This window comes from Larimichthys crocea, chromosome XIV (genome assembly GCF_000972845.2).
Source record: "Larimichthys crocea isolate SSNF chromosome XIV, L_crocea_2.0, whole genome shotgun sequence".
In the NCBI taxonomy this organism is placed as follows: domain Eukaryota; kingdom Metazoa; phylum Chordata; class Actinopteri; family Sciaenidae; genus Larimichthys; species Larimichthys crocea.
Window position 1 is genome coordinate 407,923 of NC_040024.1, and position 15,267 is coordinate 423,189.

Genomic DNA, 15,267 nt, shown 5'->3' on the forward strand with positions numbered 1-15,267 from the left:
TTGGCATACAGTACATAGCCCTATTTAACCACTGTAGTAAAGAGAAATGACAGTCCATTGTTACTTTAAGATGTTAAGGTCAGTCACTCTTTCATGGAAGAATTGCTGCAAAGAAAGGGAACTAGGAGAAGAGAGCTGCTCAAACCAACAAACACACAGATAGATAAATGGAAAATAGACTGTACTGTAGCTTTCTAGTCTTCTGACACTGCACATCACATTCAGCCATTCATAAACTGATACCATGCAAGGTGCCAACTGCTCATCAGACAGCAGCTAATGTGGGGTTTAGTATCTTTCCCAAGGACACTTGGACATGCAGAGGAGAGGAGCCAGGGATCGAATCACAGATTTTCTGATTACCTCTATCTCCTGAGCCACAGCAGCCCCTAATAGCGTTAGAGCAGTGGAAATCTGTACTTCTGAGTCAAACCTTTGTTCCTGCTGTGTCTTTGTGTCTACATGTGTGGTTCCCACCGTTAAGCAAGGAGAAGGTGGGATGTGAGGGTGCTTTGCTGGCGAGACTGTTGGTGTTTTATTAAAAATTTATTTTATTCAGAACAAATTATTCTAAACAAAATTAAATGAACTATAACACCACATACATTAATTTTCTATTTTTCCAAATAGGAGAGTTGACATTTATTTTTAAATTTTTTAAATATAGCAGATAAAGCATCTGAAATTTTAAACTTTTGCTCCACTTTTGATGTGTTTAAACACCTAATCTTTGCATTAGATATTATGACACTTAAGTTCCTAATCAAAAATGTTAGTAATATTGTAATGCAGTTGATTATCACACCTTCCAGTTGCAGACACATCACATATGCGACAAGAGCCCGTCGTCCTGCCAACAGTGAGTCACAGCACTGACTCACAGACCAAAGTGGATCACAGCGTGGAAACAGACTGAGATCCTCGAGTATGAGCTGCTGTTTTATCAGCAGCTTCTCCATTTAACAGTCACCTTCTTCACCTCCCCCCAGCCACGTCTCACCACAAGCTGATGAAGCAGGACCACAGATCTGCTGCTGGCTGATATCCATCTATGTCGGAGCGTGGGGGTTCATACCCATCTTCAATTACATCCCATAAATGTCAGGCTGCCTCTTCAGTCCCTGCCTCGGTTAGCGGTAGGCCTCACAGGGGCATCCACTTGGACGTGAGGAGAATCGGACGAGCGCCATTTCCACATGCAAGTGTGAGCATTCATTAAGCGCGCGTCTTATCGAGCAGTGAGACGATAAGCTGGCAGCAGACGGTTCTCCAAGGCCGAGCGCGATAGAGCAATTAAGATGATAGTCAATTAGACCACGCTGCTAACTGACTCGTGATTAAAGCCGGCGCTGATTAATAAAGTGAAGGCAGCTCTCCTCTTCTGTCTTGATATGGTGGGGGTGTGATGGAGCCTGGATGTGGTGATGCGTAGACGTAAACAGGGACAGCAGGGCTCTTTTGTCAGGCTGTATTCTGGATAGCTAAGCACTTAGCAGTGTTCAAGTACGGCCTTTTATATTTGTGCTTCATTTCACTAAACAAGATCTTAACTGTCACACAGCATATGACCATATTCTGCAGCTTGATAAACCTGTTGCTAATAAAAGATTATTCTGCCAGATGTCTCAACATCTGGCCTACAAACTGATGCTGCTGGTCACCTTTGGAGTGACGAAACAAATATATGTTCTCACTTCTCGTGGTATCTCTCCATGCAGTCAGTTTCTGTTTTATTTGTCCACGTTTCTCAGATTTCTGCCTCTACCCCAATACAGTGGAGGTCAGTGGGATTTCATGGAGCTCGTGGCACTGACAAGTTACTTTTTAAAGGATTAGCAGAAACATTCACCAGTTTGCCTCAAAAATTGCTCTCCTTGTTTCCAGAATCACAATCCATTCAAAACTTAAAACTAAACATGTAGACATCATTAAAAATGCTTTAATAATCATACCTCTCTTTCCAGTAGTAATGATGTCTCATAGTTAGTCGAGGATGTGGATGCATCCAATGAATCTTCTGTCTGATAACATTTAAGATTTTTCGAATTTATTTTATATACACAGTGCTAAACAAATGTATTAGACCACCGCCCGATGTAAAGTTTATGCCACAGCTGCACTAAATGAACAGCATTGGTAATCTATCAAAATGTATTTTTATGTTTCTGTATTGGTTAATACAGCAGTACGTAGAAGCTCTTTAACCAAAATGATATCTTTAATGCTAAAATATAATTATTATTGTTGTCCATGAATTTACAAAAAAACTTTAGTGTTCCTAAACAGAAGAATTAGTTTTAGTGGTTAAATGTTCAGGCTCAGATTTTCGTGTAAAAAGTTGAATTGAGTTTAAAATTCTTCATTCCTGTTCAATGGTGAAAAGTCAAGAGCTCACTGAAAATTATAGAGTCGACATTAAAGCACTTCATGAAGCTGGATGGTCTCTGACAGGTCTTCTAACACTTTTGTTAAGCACTGTATATATTTATTGATTGATAGATTGGTAGGTATATAGATTGATGCCTTCCGTGGGCTGTTATTGGCTGATTAAATGCCTGGCCAAACATATTTCTAAATCTTATTTCTAACACGTAGTAGTCAGTGACATTAACACTGAAGAATCCCACTCAGCCTTCACTAAAAGTTACCTGAGCTTCCTTCATACAATTTCTTAAATGTTTCAAACATACTGGCCCAACTATAATCCACACAGTCTAAACACCTTTCACTGGATATGAGAGTCCTTGACTGCGTGTTTAGAGTTAGTGTGTGGATCAGAGTCCAGTGTTGCAGTTAAAGCAGAAAAGCTGTTTCAGAAATCTCAAAAACCAAAACTGCTTAAAATCACTACCCAAAGAGTTCAAGTAAAGTCAGTGTGAACAGAGCAAGATCAGTGTTTTATAGTTACACCAGTGTACACTTGTTGGGAATTAACGGGCTGCAGTGTCCCGTGGCTGTTACCTCAATCACTGCGAGCTGTTGTTTCTCTGTGATTGTGTTATGTGTCACAGTGAGATATGTTCTGCTGCTTGTGTTGTTCGGGCCTCTCAAAGTAAAGTTTAAAGTCTCAGTTAAAGGACAGAGCTTCACTCTGCCTGCCGGCTTTCTGACTGTTTGAGCTTTTATTGCTGCAGTGGTTAAATCTTTGGCTTTGTTTGGCTTCCTCTTTCTCTACCTACTGACTAACAACACACACACAGACACACACACACACACACACAGACACACACAGACACACACCTTACATGCGTGCCATACGCTTACTTGCTGTTTTTATTATTGCCGTTATTGTTATACAGTACTGATTATTGATCAGTGTTACTAGACTTGAATACATTATTTTGAACCTTTTGCCTGATAACTTTGATATTGATATTTATAATCATATTTTTACAGTAAAATCAAACCAAAGCTACCCAGATAATGGCATTTCTAGAGAAAGGTGTTTGGATTGGTTGTTTAAATGGTTAAATGGTTGTCAGCTCCATCATCACTCACCAGGTTCACACGATGCACATGGAAAAAAAGAAAAGACAAATAAGTGAGACGTCTTTAAGCTCAGGCTGAGCAGAGTGTTTCACCACCACTAACAGTGTGTAACACTTTGCAACATTCTTGCAACAGATCTGTTTACTCCTACTGGATGACTGAGTCACAGGTGAAAACCTTGGATTGGAACATTCTGCAGCGTTAATTAAACCTTCACTGTCAGTGCTGTGATAAGAGCCCAAAAACCACACACACACTCACACACACAGCTTCCATTCAGTGCTGCAGCAGTGAGGGGAAGTGGTGCTTTAAAGCAGGTGTTTAGTTGTATATTCAGGAGATTTTGCGACACATTGGCACAGGTTGACTCGCTCACAGGTTTTTTTTAAAAATAAACCTCCATGTCACGATCCACACCACGTCCAAAATGTTCATGTGTCTCATTTGTCTTTTTGTCTGCTGCTGCTGCTAATAGCTGCTGTTACAAGCAGCCGTATCATTGACATTTGTACCACGTTTTCATGTTTGTAATGTTCCACTGAGTTATCCCTCATTCATATCCAGCTTTTCTCTGCTATATACTATGTTTGTCATTCATACAATTTTGGAATTTCACTTAATAAGTGAGCACTCCTTATTTCTAAGTACTCAACCAACTTACAAAGGGCAGTTTTAAAAATCTATCATCTGTTTTTCTCCCTCCTTGTCAAACCTTGTGCCTACATTGCCCACAATGCAGCTCACTTGCTTTCAGTTCAGTAGGAGAATTTGGTACGTGTGCTAGTAGAGGTCAATGTGTCCTTGAGCCTCTGTTATGTGTATATAAGCATAATGATAATCTGCAATGAAGACAGGGAGTACATGCTGGTTCTACTTTTTGACGTGTGATTGTGTGCAGCTTCCTGATGTGTAGCAGTGGCGAGGTTGCCAGGTTTGATACCATCGTGCATGAAAAGACAAAACCAACAAATCATCTCAAATCTCAGAAAGTGGTGTGCTGGATTGACTGCACATCTAAAAATCCTGATCACAAACTTTTTAATTTATACACAGACTTCACCTTATGAACCTTCTATCTGTCATATATTTGCTCTTGCACTGGGAGTGCCAGTTCTGGAAGGTTGTTTCTTCACCCTGTCAAATTTACATGTGTGTATTCCCTGTTCTCCCAGCAGCCTGGGAATACACACAGGGATGTTGATACCTCATCACTGGATCTCATATTTTATCTGCAGGTCTTACAGCAGGGAAACAAATGCCAGCTCTGAGATGGAATCTTCATCCACTGACCCATATACAATCTGAATCTCTTCCCTGAACATGCGACACCTGGAACAGTCTATAGCGTGAATACATGCTGGAGCAGACGCTGGCTTCAATCTGAACATATATGGCATTCAATGAATGTCAGTGCACTTTGCTGTATTGCTGTAAATCTGTGTAATGAAGAACTATTGTTGGTTGGGAGGCGATGGTACTGTTCACAACATGGATGGGGGTGGGAGGATGACCTTTCCTGGTCCCACTGGGGGCAGTTATACTCTGACATGTCATTCCAATGACTACTCCTGTCCCCTTTGAGCAATAAAAACAATAACAAGAAAACATTCCCAGAAATAAAGTGCATGTTGAACTATTCCTTTAGCTTCTATACTTCAATCTTGATGAGACAGAAGAGACACAGCGAGGCCTTGAAGTCATTTACAAGTCTTTTTATTGTAACCATGAATTTGACGTTTGGAGATGAAATATGAAGCATGTTAAAAACAAACACTGGCCCTGAGATGGATCTCTTTGCTCTGATACTGTTACCGATACTGTAAAATCTCCACAGGTGCAGCTAGCATTGTGTCGAGCCACTAGTCCCTGATGTTTCCTGTTTCAGGGCCCGCTGGGAGCCGTCAGCCAGGTCGACCAACACCTGGACGGTCTGGGCCAGCCGACACAGCCCCTCGTCCTCCGTGATGAGTTGGGGGGAACACAATGAATCCTGGGAAGGGCAGAAGAAAGGAGTGAGCAGAAGAAGGTAACCAAACTTGTGTGTATGTTGGATGTTGGCTCAGTTACTGTCTGATAATACTGCAGAATCAGTAAAAGCTACTGTCAGTGAAGACATCTGTTAATGTGCTTGAACACTAATTTATTGATGAATAGTCGCGCTGTGTAGGTGGATGTGTGATCTGAGCAAAATGTGATGAAACTGCTTCTCTCCTGGAGACTAATTAAACCTGATAGTTCCAGCAGAAGACAAATAATCACAGTTTGTTGTTTTCACGTGTGTGTGTGTGTGTGTGTGTGTGTGTGTGTGTGTGTGTGTGTGTGTGTGTGTGTGTGTGTGTACAGAACAACGTACAGTGTGTAGTTAGTAAGCTGTTGGCTGGATTAAAGGGCTGAACTTTGTTGTTGGTACTCTGTTGACCCACATGTCCTCTGTGGATTGTCTGTATGAACCCTGTTTTGTTGGTGTTAACATATGGCTGCTTCATTCAAGAAACAGAAACTGACAATAACTACCTGTCACTGAGTTTTCTGTCAGTCACAACTCTGCTTTAAAAACCAGAACTGTCACATTTCCACTCCTTTAACGACGTCATCTTGTTGCACCATCTTCTTCAGAGAATCAGTGAATCAAAATTTGGTTAAATTCATGATACATGGGGTGCTGGTCGGCTCTGTTGGTGGAGCATGCACCCGATGTACGAAGGCGCAGTCTTGCTGCAGACCAGGGTTCAATTGTAACCTTTGCCCTTTGCTGCGTGTCATCCCCATCTCTCAGTTCTGCCTTCCTGTCACTCTTTAGTCTTTGTCATATAAAGCTTGAAAAGCCGAAAAAAAAGCCCTACATTTGGATGGAAAGACGGCTACTGGCTCTAAATACAGCCTTTCACAGTTTCACCACCACCATAGGTTCTCCCACATGCTTGGAAAGGTAGTGCTTAGGCGAGGGGTATTCAGTTGGAGGTGATCTGCAACCTCACCACTAGATGCCACTAAATCCGACAAACTGGACGAAGATGGAAGATGAAATGAGCTTGAGATGTAATATACAAAATAAGTCTATAAAAAGCCAGAGTATACACTGTAGGACAACTCTTTACACACCATCAGGTGGTAGTATGAAGAACAACACTCTGACAGACAGCCAACATAAATGTTCTGGGCTTTAGAATGTATTGATAAATCATATTTGTTGATCGTCATGTGAGGTCATCCACCCATCGTGGATAGGAGGTTCTGGTTTGAAGTGTTCCAGTGAATCACTGAGTAAAGTAAGATATGATCGTGTGTTCTAAACTGTGTTTTGTGAATCTAAAGGCCAACCTGGTGGTGAAAGAGTTAACACATTTCTAATACACGCTGAATGACATTCTGTAGCAAAGCATGTCATTTCAATCTCATATAGAGGATATCAGAAACATCCACACAGCCTGTCAGATGTTGGAGTGTTTATTGCCTCCAGGCCTGAAATGAAAAGCCATTAAATCAGACTTACTTCACTCTGTGTGGAACAAGCAGCCCGACACAACAAAATGAAAACAGCCACACACTCACTAGTTGTATGATAGAAATGTATTTGTTTATTTCTGAATGTTTGAAGGATCTCTGACGTGACTTATATTAAAATGTTATTCAGACCATGCTGTAGGTCAGCATGTCATTTCAGCTAGAGCTGAGTAACCACCTTAAACAAATTCCAGCTACAGTCTTTAGAGTTTTACGCATCACTAAATAAAACTTGTCTCACCTCAAACACTAAACTAAATCAGTATTTCTCCATGTATGCAGATAGAAGTAAACCAAAGTAACATCTTATTATATCACCTGGCCCCTACATCTGTTAAACTTTGGATCCTTGACTTTTTTCAAACTTCCAACTATTGATATTGGTGGAAATCTTGATACACATTCTTTAGATTTCTTTCTTTGTTAAGCTGTCATATTAATCAGAATATTTCACTGTGAAAAACTCTTGTTGGTGTTCTCTGTTGGTAAAGCTCTGATGAAGACACTGTCTAAATGACCTTGTAGGTAGATTCATTTCTTCCAAACTTGTGCCTGCACCACAGTTTCTTGATATTTATGAGCCAACATATAAGCCAACTGTAGCTGCTGTTAGCTAATGTTAGCTCAGTTTGTTAGCCGTGCTGCCCAGATTGTCAGCTCAGAGAGTCAGTTTAAATTAATGAAAGTCACCAACGTCTTGACAGGAAAATCTGATCAACTGCAACAGGAAGTAGCTGTCTGCTGATGGACAGGCTTCACAGAAGCGTCCTGACATAGGACAGACACGTGCGATGTCTGAATCATCACTTAAATAATGTGCTTTAAACCACATCACAGCTCACCTTGTTCCTCTTACTCATCATGTTTAAGCTCATACAACACATCACACCACTGTTACTTTCAGTGTATAGTTACTGAAGCCAAAGAAAATTCAATGCAAATACATGAAACATTCCTTTACTAGCAGTGGATGTTTGTAGCCTAGAATCTGTAACATCTAAACTGAGTTAGTACAGTGCCCAACCACTCCCACTCCTCCACCTCATGGGATTTGAGTGGTAAAGATAATGTCTCACTGTAACAGATCACTACTGTCCCACTCTCTGGCTCCGTGCATTAGTTCAGTCCCACAGAATAAACTACCCTACACCCTCAGTGTCCCTGCTGTATCCATGCCCTCCTCTGCACATTTCATATCACACAACACTGCACACCTCCAATGTTAGCAGCCATAACAGTCATCTTTAAAGACACAACGGAAACATCCACCAAATGTTGGCTCAACCTGTGAGCTCAACATAATAAAATAACTTTTGACATAAATATGGACTGATAAAACTCAATCAATACTGTCGTGTCTAACAGAGTATTGTTTTATTTAAGCAATATTTCACGAGAGGGTGTGTTTTAAGGTTGAGGGTGTACTTTAACATCATTATTGGCCAGTGGCCACTGTCGTGCCAATAATGATGTTAAAGCACACCCTCTCATGTAACATTGCTTAAATATGTACCTATGAACTGCAATTATCAGTAGAACTCACATTAAAGGTTAAGTATTTAGCAGAGTATGACAGAAACCTTAGACTGAGCCCTTTATAGCTACAGACTCTGTGGGTCCTCTTCCACGGAGTCCGCCATGTTGGACTGCCATGTTTCTACAGTAGCCCAAAATGGACAAACCAGCCAGCTCTAGACACGTGAGGGGTATTCAATTGGCTGCTAGATGCCACTGAATCCTACACACCAGGCCATTGCAAATATAAAACAACCCACACACCACTGCTTTGGCAGATGCACTGATGTCATATATATCATTTAGCTTCTGAGAAGTGAGTGGAAGTCAAGATTTTCTTGTTTTAAGAGTTAATATATTAGCTCATACATTTTAATCATGACCACAAATGAACTGACACAAAAAAACACAGGCCAAACTGTAATATTTCAAAATAAAAGTGTTGCCATGTAAATATCTGCTGTGTGCACCTGACAGGATGGGGTCGTCCATTAACAGTTAGACTGAGGCTCCAGCCATGCTAGCAGTCTTGCTAAATGCTAACTCCAGCATGCTAACAGTGTTCACATACTTGTTAGGCTGCCATCTTAGCTTAGCATATTAGCACATTAACCTTTGCTAATTGGCACTAAACACAAAGTCCAGCTGAGGCTGATGGGAATGTTTGTAAAGATACACAAAACCAAAAATGTGACCCTCGTGGTGGTGCTAAAGAAAAAGATCACCAAAGATATGACCATTAATCCTCTGGAAGACATGAATATGTACTTTTTTATGACTGTCCAGTCTGGACCAAAGCGTCAGGCTGACAGAGCGATCAGCTGACACTGCCATCTGCAGAGCCACTGTGCTGCTAACTAGCATGGCTAATCAAGCGTAGGAAAGGACACGGGTAGAAGCTGTGTACAGTCTGGATCATGTGTGCTGTATGGTTTGTAGCAGTGCAGTTTGGATAGACTCTGATAAACAATCCTGGCATGATCTTTTTAATGATCTTTGCTTTGTTAATCCGTTGATGTGTCTGTCTTTGCACAGTCTGAAAGCAGTCTACTGTAGATTGTTTATCAGGGTTGCTTTGAACAAAGTACATCCACAGCAATGCACAGAGGAGATGTGGTGGGGGGTCCCAACAGCAAAGTCCTGACCCTGGTCATCCAATTAAAGTCACGCCTGCAGTGATGATGTATGACTTTCATCGTTCATTGTCACAGCTTGGATTTCGATGGTGTTTAGACAAAGACTCTACCCTGACCAGCTACACTGCTTGTTATTGAATGTGTATCCTGCTGGTTGTTGCATCAAATCTCAGAGTTTAAAATGAATGTGGATGGATGGTGATTTTCAAGCTTTCACTTCTACAGATGGGCCCCGTGGATCAGGGACCCCAGGAGGAACTCGCTCACCCACGAAAACTGACATTTCCCAGTACGTCTGAGGAAAGATTAATCTACATCTTATCTCCATAATCAGCTGCTCACTCGACTTGATTACCTGCTGAATTTTAGAGTCTGACTATATATACGTGAAATGTAGACAGTCCACAGCTTGATAATACACACTCACAGCTCCAGTGGTGTGTGTGTGAGAGAGAGAGCAGCAGGCAGGCTAAGGTGATGCAGAGAGGGGAGAATCAGAAAGGCGACAGCACTGTTTATTGAGTCTCCTCTGTGTGAGCGGTGCAGTACAAACCCACAGGCTGATTCCTGCCTTTTTCTCTCTGACCTTGGCACAACGCAACTCATCTGCTCCAACTCAGGCAAGCAGGAATTTATGACGGTAAACCTGCTGTTTGGAGAGCACACAGGAGCTTTTGTAGAGGTTAAAGCACAGGGCACATTGGATTCACGTCGGGGTATCTGCACGGCCGCTCACAGTTTTACTACGTTACATCACTTCTGTTCAGCATCATGAAAGAAACCAATTGAAAATAAACATGAAGGATCCGAGCTGGTACAATAAGTGCAGAGTTTTCTGTCTTCCTTTTAAAACTCCACCAGCTGTTTCTGAGATATTTTTCGATATTTTTCTCATCAACAAATCCCATGAAAAGATCCAAACCAACACTGTGTTAGTCCTTCCCTTCATACTTCAAAGGTTCCTCAGCCTGTCTCTGGTTTTGAACGCCCAAGCTGAGACCCATTTGGGGACTGTGGGGGAAGTTAACCAGTCATACGTTTGCCAAACCGACCACTCACCTCGTCCTTGCAGCCTTCTCTCTTGTAAATCTAAAGCATACTGCTCCTCACACCCACTCCAAACTGTGATCTCACCGACTGTTGAGTCAGCGTGCAAACCACAGAATTTTCTGTCCAGGTGCTGAGTTAAAAGAAGAAGACACGACTTGAGTTTGTGCCTGCCAAGGACAAGTTTTTTGAAACACTTTTAACTTGACGAAGTTCTATTCTCCGTACAGTTTATTTATTTTTTTTAAAGATTTTTTGGCCTTTTTAAGCTTTTATTGGACAGAGACAGCTGAAGAGTGACAGCACTGTGGGGAGAGAGAGATGGGGAATGACATGCAGCAAAGAGCCACAGGTCGGATTCAAACCCTGGGCCTCTGAGGCACCTGAACTTTGTCAGGTCCATTGAAGACCTTTTAAATTTTTATGTACACGTCACAGTCCAAACATGTTTAATAATGTCATGGACTTGACATTTTGAAGTGGGAGTTTAAATTTTTTTCCTTGATGTCTACAGAGGGCATACATAAGACAGTGGTCCTTCTAGCTCACCTGGTAGAGCGTGTGCTTCATGCACTAATGCTGAATTGTTACTGCAGCGACGCAGGTTTGATTCCAACCCACTGCTGCATGTCTCTTTTTTCTCTCCCCAGTTTCTCATCTATCTTTGGCTGTCACTACACAAATAAAACTCACTGATCATTAAAAATATAAATGACTACAAGCTACATCAAGGTGACATTCACCAGAAGTCTTTTCAAACTGTATTTTTCAGTTTTAGAGGAGAAAGGCTTCGAGGATGAAGATCTGGCAAATGTGTGTTGGGTTAACTTCCCACAGAGGATTTGAGCTCAGTCCCCGAACAGCCATGAGTCCTACACAAGACATAAATCTTTAAAAATGCCTCCTCACTGCAGCACATGAACGTTTGTTGGGGACTATTTTCAGCAGCGGACTCATCAAAGTTCAGCGCTGTAGTGCAGTGGTGCTTAATCTCCCTAAGGAGAGGTGAGTGTTCCTGGCATTAGCTCAGTGGACCTCGATGGCACAGAGCTTTGTTAACACATCTACCGTTGTTTGACTCTGCATGTGGGATTTGTTGCTAAGGAGAAAAACACAGAATATCCTTTAATTAGACTAATTAGTCTTTAATACTTGGGTCACATGATGTGAGCTGAAGCGTGAGTTAACACTTTGTGTGGGGCGGCTGCAGATATCCCAATCATGTTCAGCAAAAGCACGACAGCAGGCGAGCAGACAAACAGCACATGGTCAAAGTTTGCTTTTAATAATTTCTTTACAGCGGGAGGAAAAAGAACTTTACATATAGATTTATATAAACTCAAAATGATTCTTAATAATACAAAGGTATCATATAAATATAAAATACAACAGTATTTCTTTTCCACTAACATATTTAAGAATATAGCTTGGTCTAAGCCAGTGAAGGAATTACTGTATGTTGCTTATCCAGTTTCATTTATAAAATATACATTTGAATTGAAACAGTATAAATTTCATCTCAACAGCAGGCTAAGGAGTTTTTTTGTTCTTTTTTACAGTGGACGTAGTGACCTATGTGGACATGAGATGGACGGTGGACTAAAAGAAGCCGTGTGCTGCACACCTCACTAAATACAAAATTATATTTCAACACAATGGCTTTTTATTTTTCATGTGGGACCCCCAAAGAGTTCAGAGTTAAATAAAACTAATTAAAATATAAAAGAAGCAATAAATAATTCAAACTAAACTGACGGTGAAATGTTTCATAATTCTTCTTTTCTAAACAGATTTTATTACATGGTAGAAATGTAAAAGTCTGTTTTTATTTATTATTTGGCATTTTAGTTTTTTAGCCACATTTAGCTTCTATTAGCTAGAGCAACAATGATGCTAACGTAATTCTGAGCCAGCCAACAAGAGTTGATGTTTTTATTATTACATAACCTCTGACCAAGGCTACGCATGCTTAAGGAGCCAGCTAACCAGCTAGCTTGGATTATTACTGGGCATCAGGTGGCGTTAGCAGCAGCAGCTAACTTTCATTCAGTGACAACCAACAGCAGCTAGCTAACGCGACCCAGCCTTAGCTTGTGTAGTATGCTAAACTAAACAAAAAAAAAAGATGCTACTTCCTGTTTGTTTGTAGCAGCAGCTACATCTATTGTGATGCTCAAGCTAACAGGCTAAATCTGGTAGCAGTCAATAAGTGTGCGGTGAGAGAGGCGCGGTCATGACGTCATCAACGCAACATGACACTGGAGCGTGGGAAAAGAATCAGTTGGCGGACATGTAAAAAATAAAATCTATATGGCATAAAAATGAACTCCTGCAATAATTAGAATGATGAAATAACATTTCTTATTAATGTATTTAACATTGAACACTTTGGGGCTCCATGTATAAGAGAATCAGTCTGTTTAATGTTAGTGTTACACCAACACATCACTGCTGATGTTCATATCTGACCACAGCTCCAGTGGAAAGCTTCAACTTTAATTCATTTTTTAATTTTCCTCTGGTCATGTTGGTCCTCAGCTTTTAGTTTGAAGTCATTAGAGTTCAGTTGAAAGTTTTAGTGTCAAAAAAATAATAATCTGGCTTTAGCAGCACAACCCAGAAATCTGCCCCTCAATATTAATATTCCTCATCAGTCAAATGAGCGTTTCAGTCAGATTCAATCTGTTTGGTGGCAGACATGGACCTTGGAGCAGTAAGCCAGACAGTGTGTGGTGGAAACAGCAGAGGCCGTCTGACGCCTCAATGGAATCAATGATTCACCAATCAAAAGCAAAGAGGAAACTTTTAAACAATCAATGTTATTTTAACTCTGAATAATTGAATATTGATCACATCTAATTTACCTGTGTGTGAGTGTGTTTGTGAGATTTAAAGCACACACATTGATCTCACAGAGCTTTATGAGCTTTAAATGTATCAGCCTACAGACTTAAAGCCGCTCAGCCTCTGCTGTTTGACCTCACTGACAAAAACAACCAAGAACAGAACAAATCCAAAATAAATAAAAAAGCAATAATTTAATATTAACCTGTTTACATTTATACAACCGTGACGTCAGCTGGTGGAAGGGACCAGTGACGACACAAAAACAAAAAGTTTACACTCGTGGAGGGTTTGTACCGTCAGTTTGGACACGTGAAGCCTGGAGGGGCCGAGCGATGCAGCGACACCGCCCCCTGCTGCTCACAGTTAACATGGCAGACATTCAAAAATAAGAGCAGTCTCTGTCTGTGAGAGGCACTGTGTCTTCAATTATATGTCACTGTCACAAATCACACCGCTTAACATCCCACTTCCACATTCACTAACCTGCATCTGTCTCAAGGCTAAAAAAGAAAATCACATTCACAGTTCATCTCAGTTCACTTAAACAGCTTCTCTCTGTCAGGATGAGCCTCCGCCTACACACACAGGCCAGAGTTTAAATGTTTGTCAGGTGGAGCTTCTCTGAACACAGATATAATGTCATGTTAAAGCTGATGTGCCAGAGCGGAAGAACCACAGAGTCTCAAGTCAAATCCAAACAGCTGAAGTTTTCTAGGACGTGTGCTGAAGTTGAACTCTAAACAAAAAGTCTTGTCTACATCTTCAACTTCTATTTCCAAATCCAGGTAGGCAGGAATGACTGGACCCAGATCACTTTCCTAGCAGCTACAATGTGGGTGTGGTTCTTTTGCTCCGCCCATTCACATCTCAGCCAGTGAGTGTTTCTGTGTATGGAGAAGCTCCACCTCCCATCTGGTAAAACCTGCCATGTGTGACGGAGTGAAGGCCAGGCTAGGCTAAGGCATGTGTTAGTGTCAGTGTGTGCTCTAACTCTGAGTGAAGAGCTGTACTGTTTCTTTACAAAGGTGCTCGGCTGTGGCTCTGCATGCCTCTAACATCCAACCAGTGCAGCTGTGGAGACCCACACACACACACTGCTCATGACATCTGCTTACAGCAATGGAGGGTATGCACACAGAAAACACACACACACTGCAGAGTATTGTCTGAGAGGACAACTGTGGGAGCAGCTGTGTGTGTTGGCCTCAAACTCTACAACTCTGACTGTGTGTGTGTGTGTGGAGCAGCTCCACGGACGTGAATATAAAGTGTGTGTTGTGTTGCTGCTCTAGGTGAGCAGGTAGCAGTAGAGGACGTAGAGCAGGGCCATGGCGGCGCAGTAGAAGAGCAGGAAGTCTGTGGACAGCAGCGAGGAAGAGGAGGAGGACGATGACGACGAAGGTGAGGAGTGGCAAGGGGACTGCTCCTCCGCCGGCTCCCCCACCTCCACGGCCAGCAGGGCCGCCACACAGCGCAGCACAGCGGGCAGCTTACACAGAAGCACATCAGAGCACACACACACATCCGTCTGGACAGGACACACACACACACACACACACACACACACACAGACAGAGGAAGAAAATACAAGTAGTTACATTGTTAAAACTCAGAGACAAGAGAGGACACAAAGCAGAGTTAGGGTTGGACTGATGTGGACCAGGTTTGATGTTTGAAGACGTCCTCATCAGTCCGACCCTGACAGCAACACGACCGAGCTTCAAGCACA

The 15,267-nt window shown here is 41.8% G+C and overlaps 2 protein-coding genes across 14 annotated transcripts in view; one reads left to right on the plus strand and one right to left on the minus strand.

Annotated features, from left to right (window-relative positions):
- LOC104927200 (PC-esterase domain-containing protein 1A) overlaps positions 1-12,727 on the plus strand; it is a 42,653-nt gene extending 29,926 nt beyond the window's left edge. For 8 of the 13 annotated variants that reach the window (XM_027287739.1, XM_027287738.1, XM_027287747.1 and 5 more), the window contains 2 exons: positions 5,375-5,515; positions 12,251-12,727. In XM_027287739.1, the coding sequence (XP_027143540.1) occupies positions 5,375-5,515; positions 12,251-12,323 (214 nt within the window). In that variant the 3' untranslated portion in view covers positions 12,324-12,727. The other 5 variants (XM_027287745.1, XM_027287746.1, XM_027287744.1 and 2 more) reach the window with 5 other exon arrangements.
- Positions 12,728-13,570: 843 nt separating this feature from the next.
- Positions 13,571-15,267, minus strand: part of lrch4 (leucine-rich repeats and calponin homology (CH) domain containing 4) — a 35,540-nt gene continuing 33,843 nt past the window's right edge. Inside the window, exon 18 of the mRNA XM_019255668.2 lies at positions 13,571-15,066. Coding sequence (XP_019111213.1) covers positions 14,827-15,066 — 240 coding nt within the window. The 3' untranslated portion in view covers positions 13,571-14,826. The remainder of the gene's footprint in view (positions 15,067-15,267) is intronic.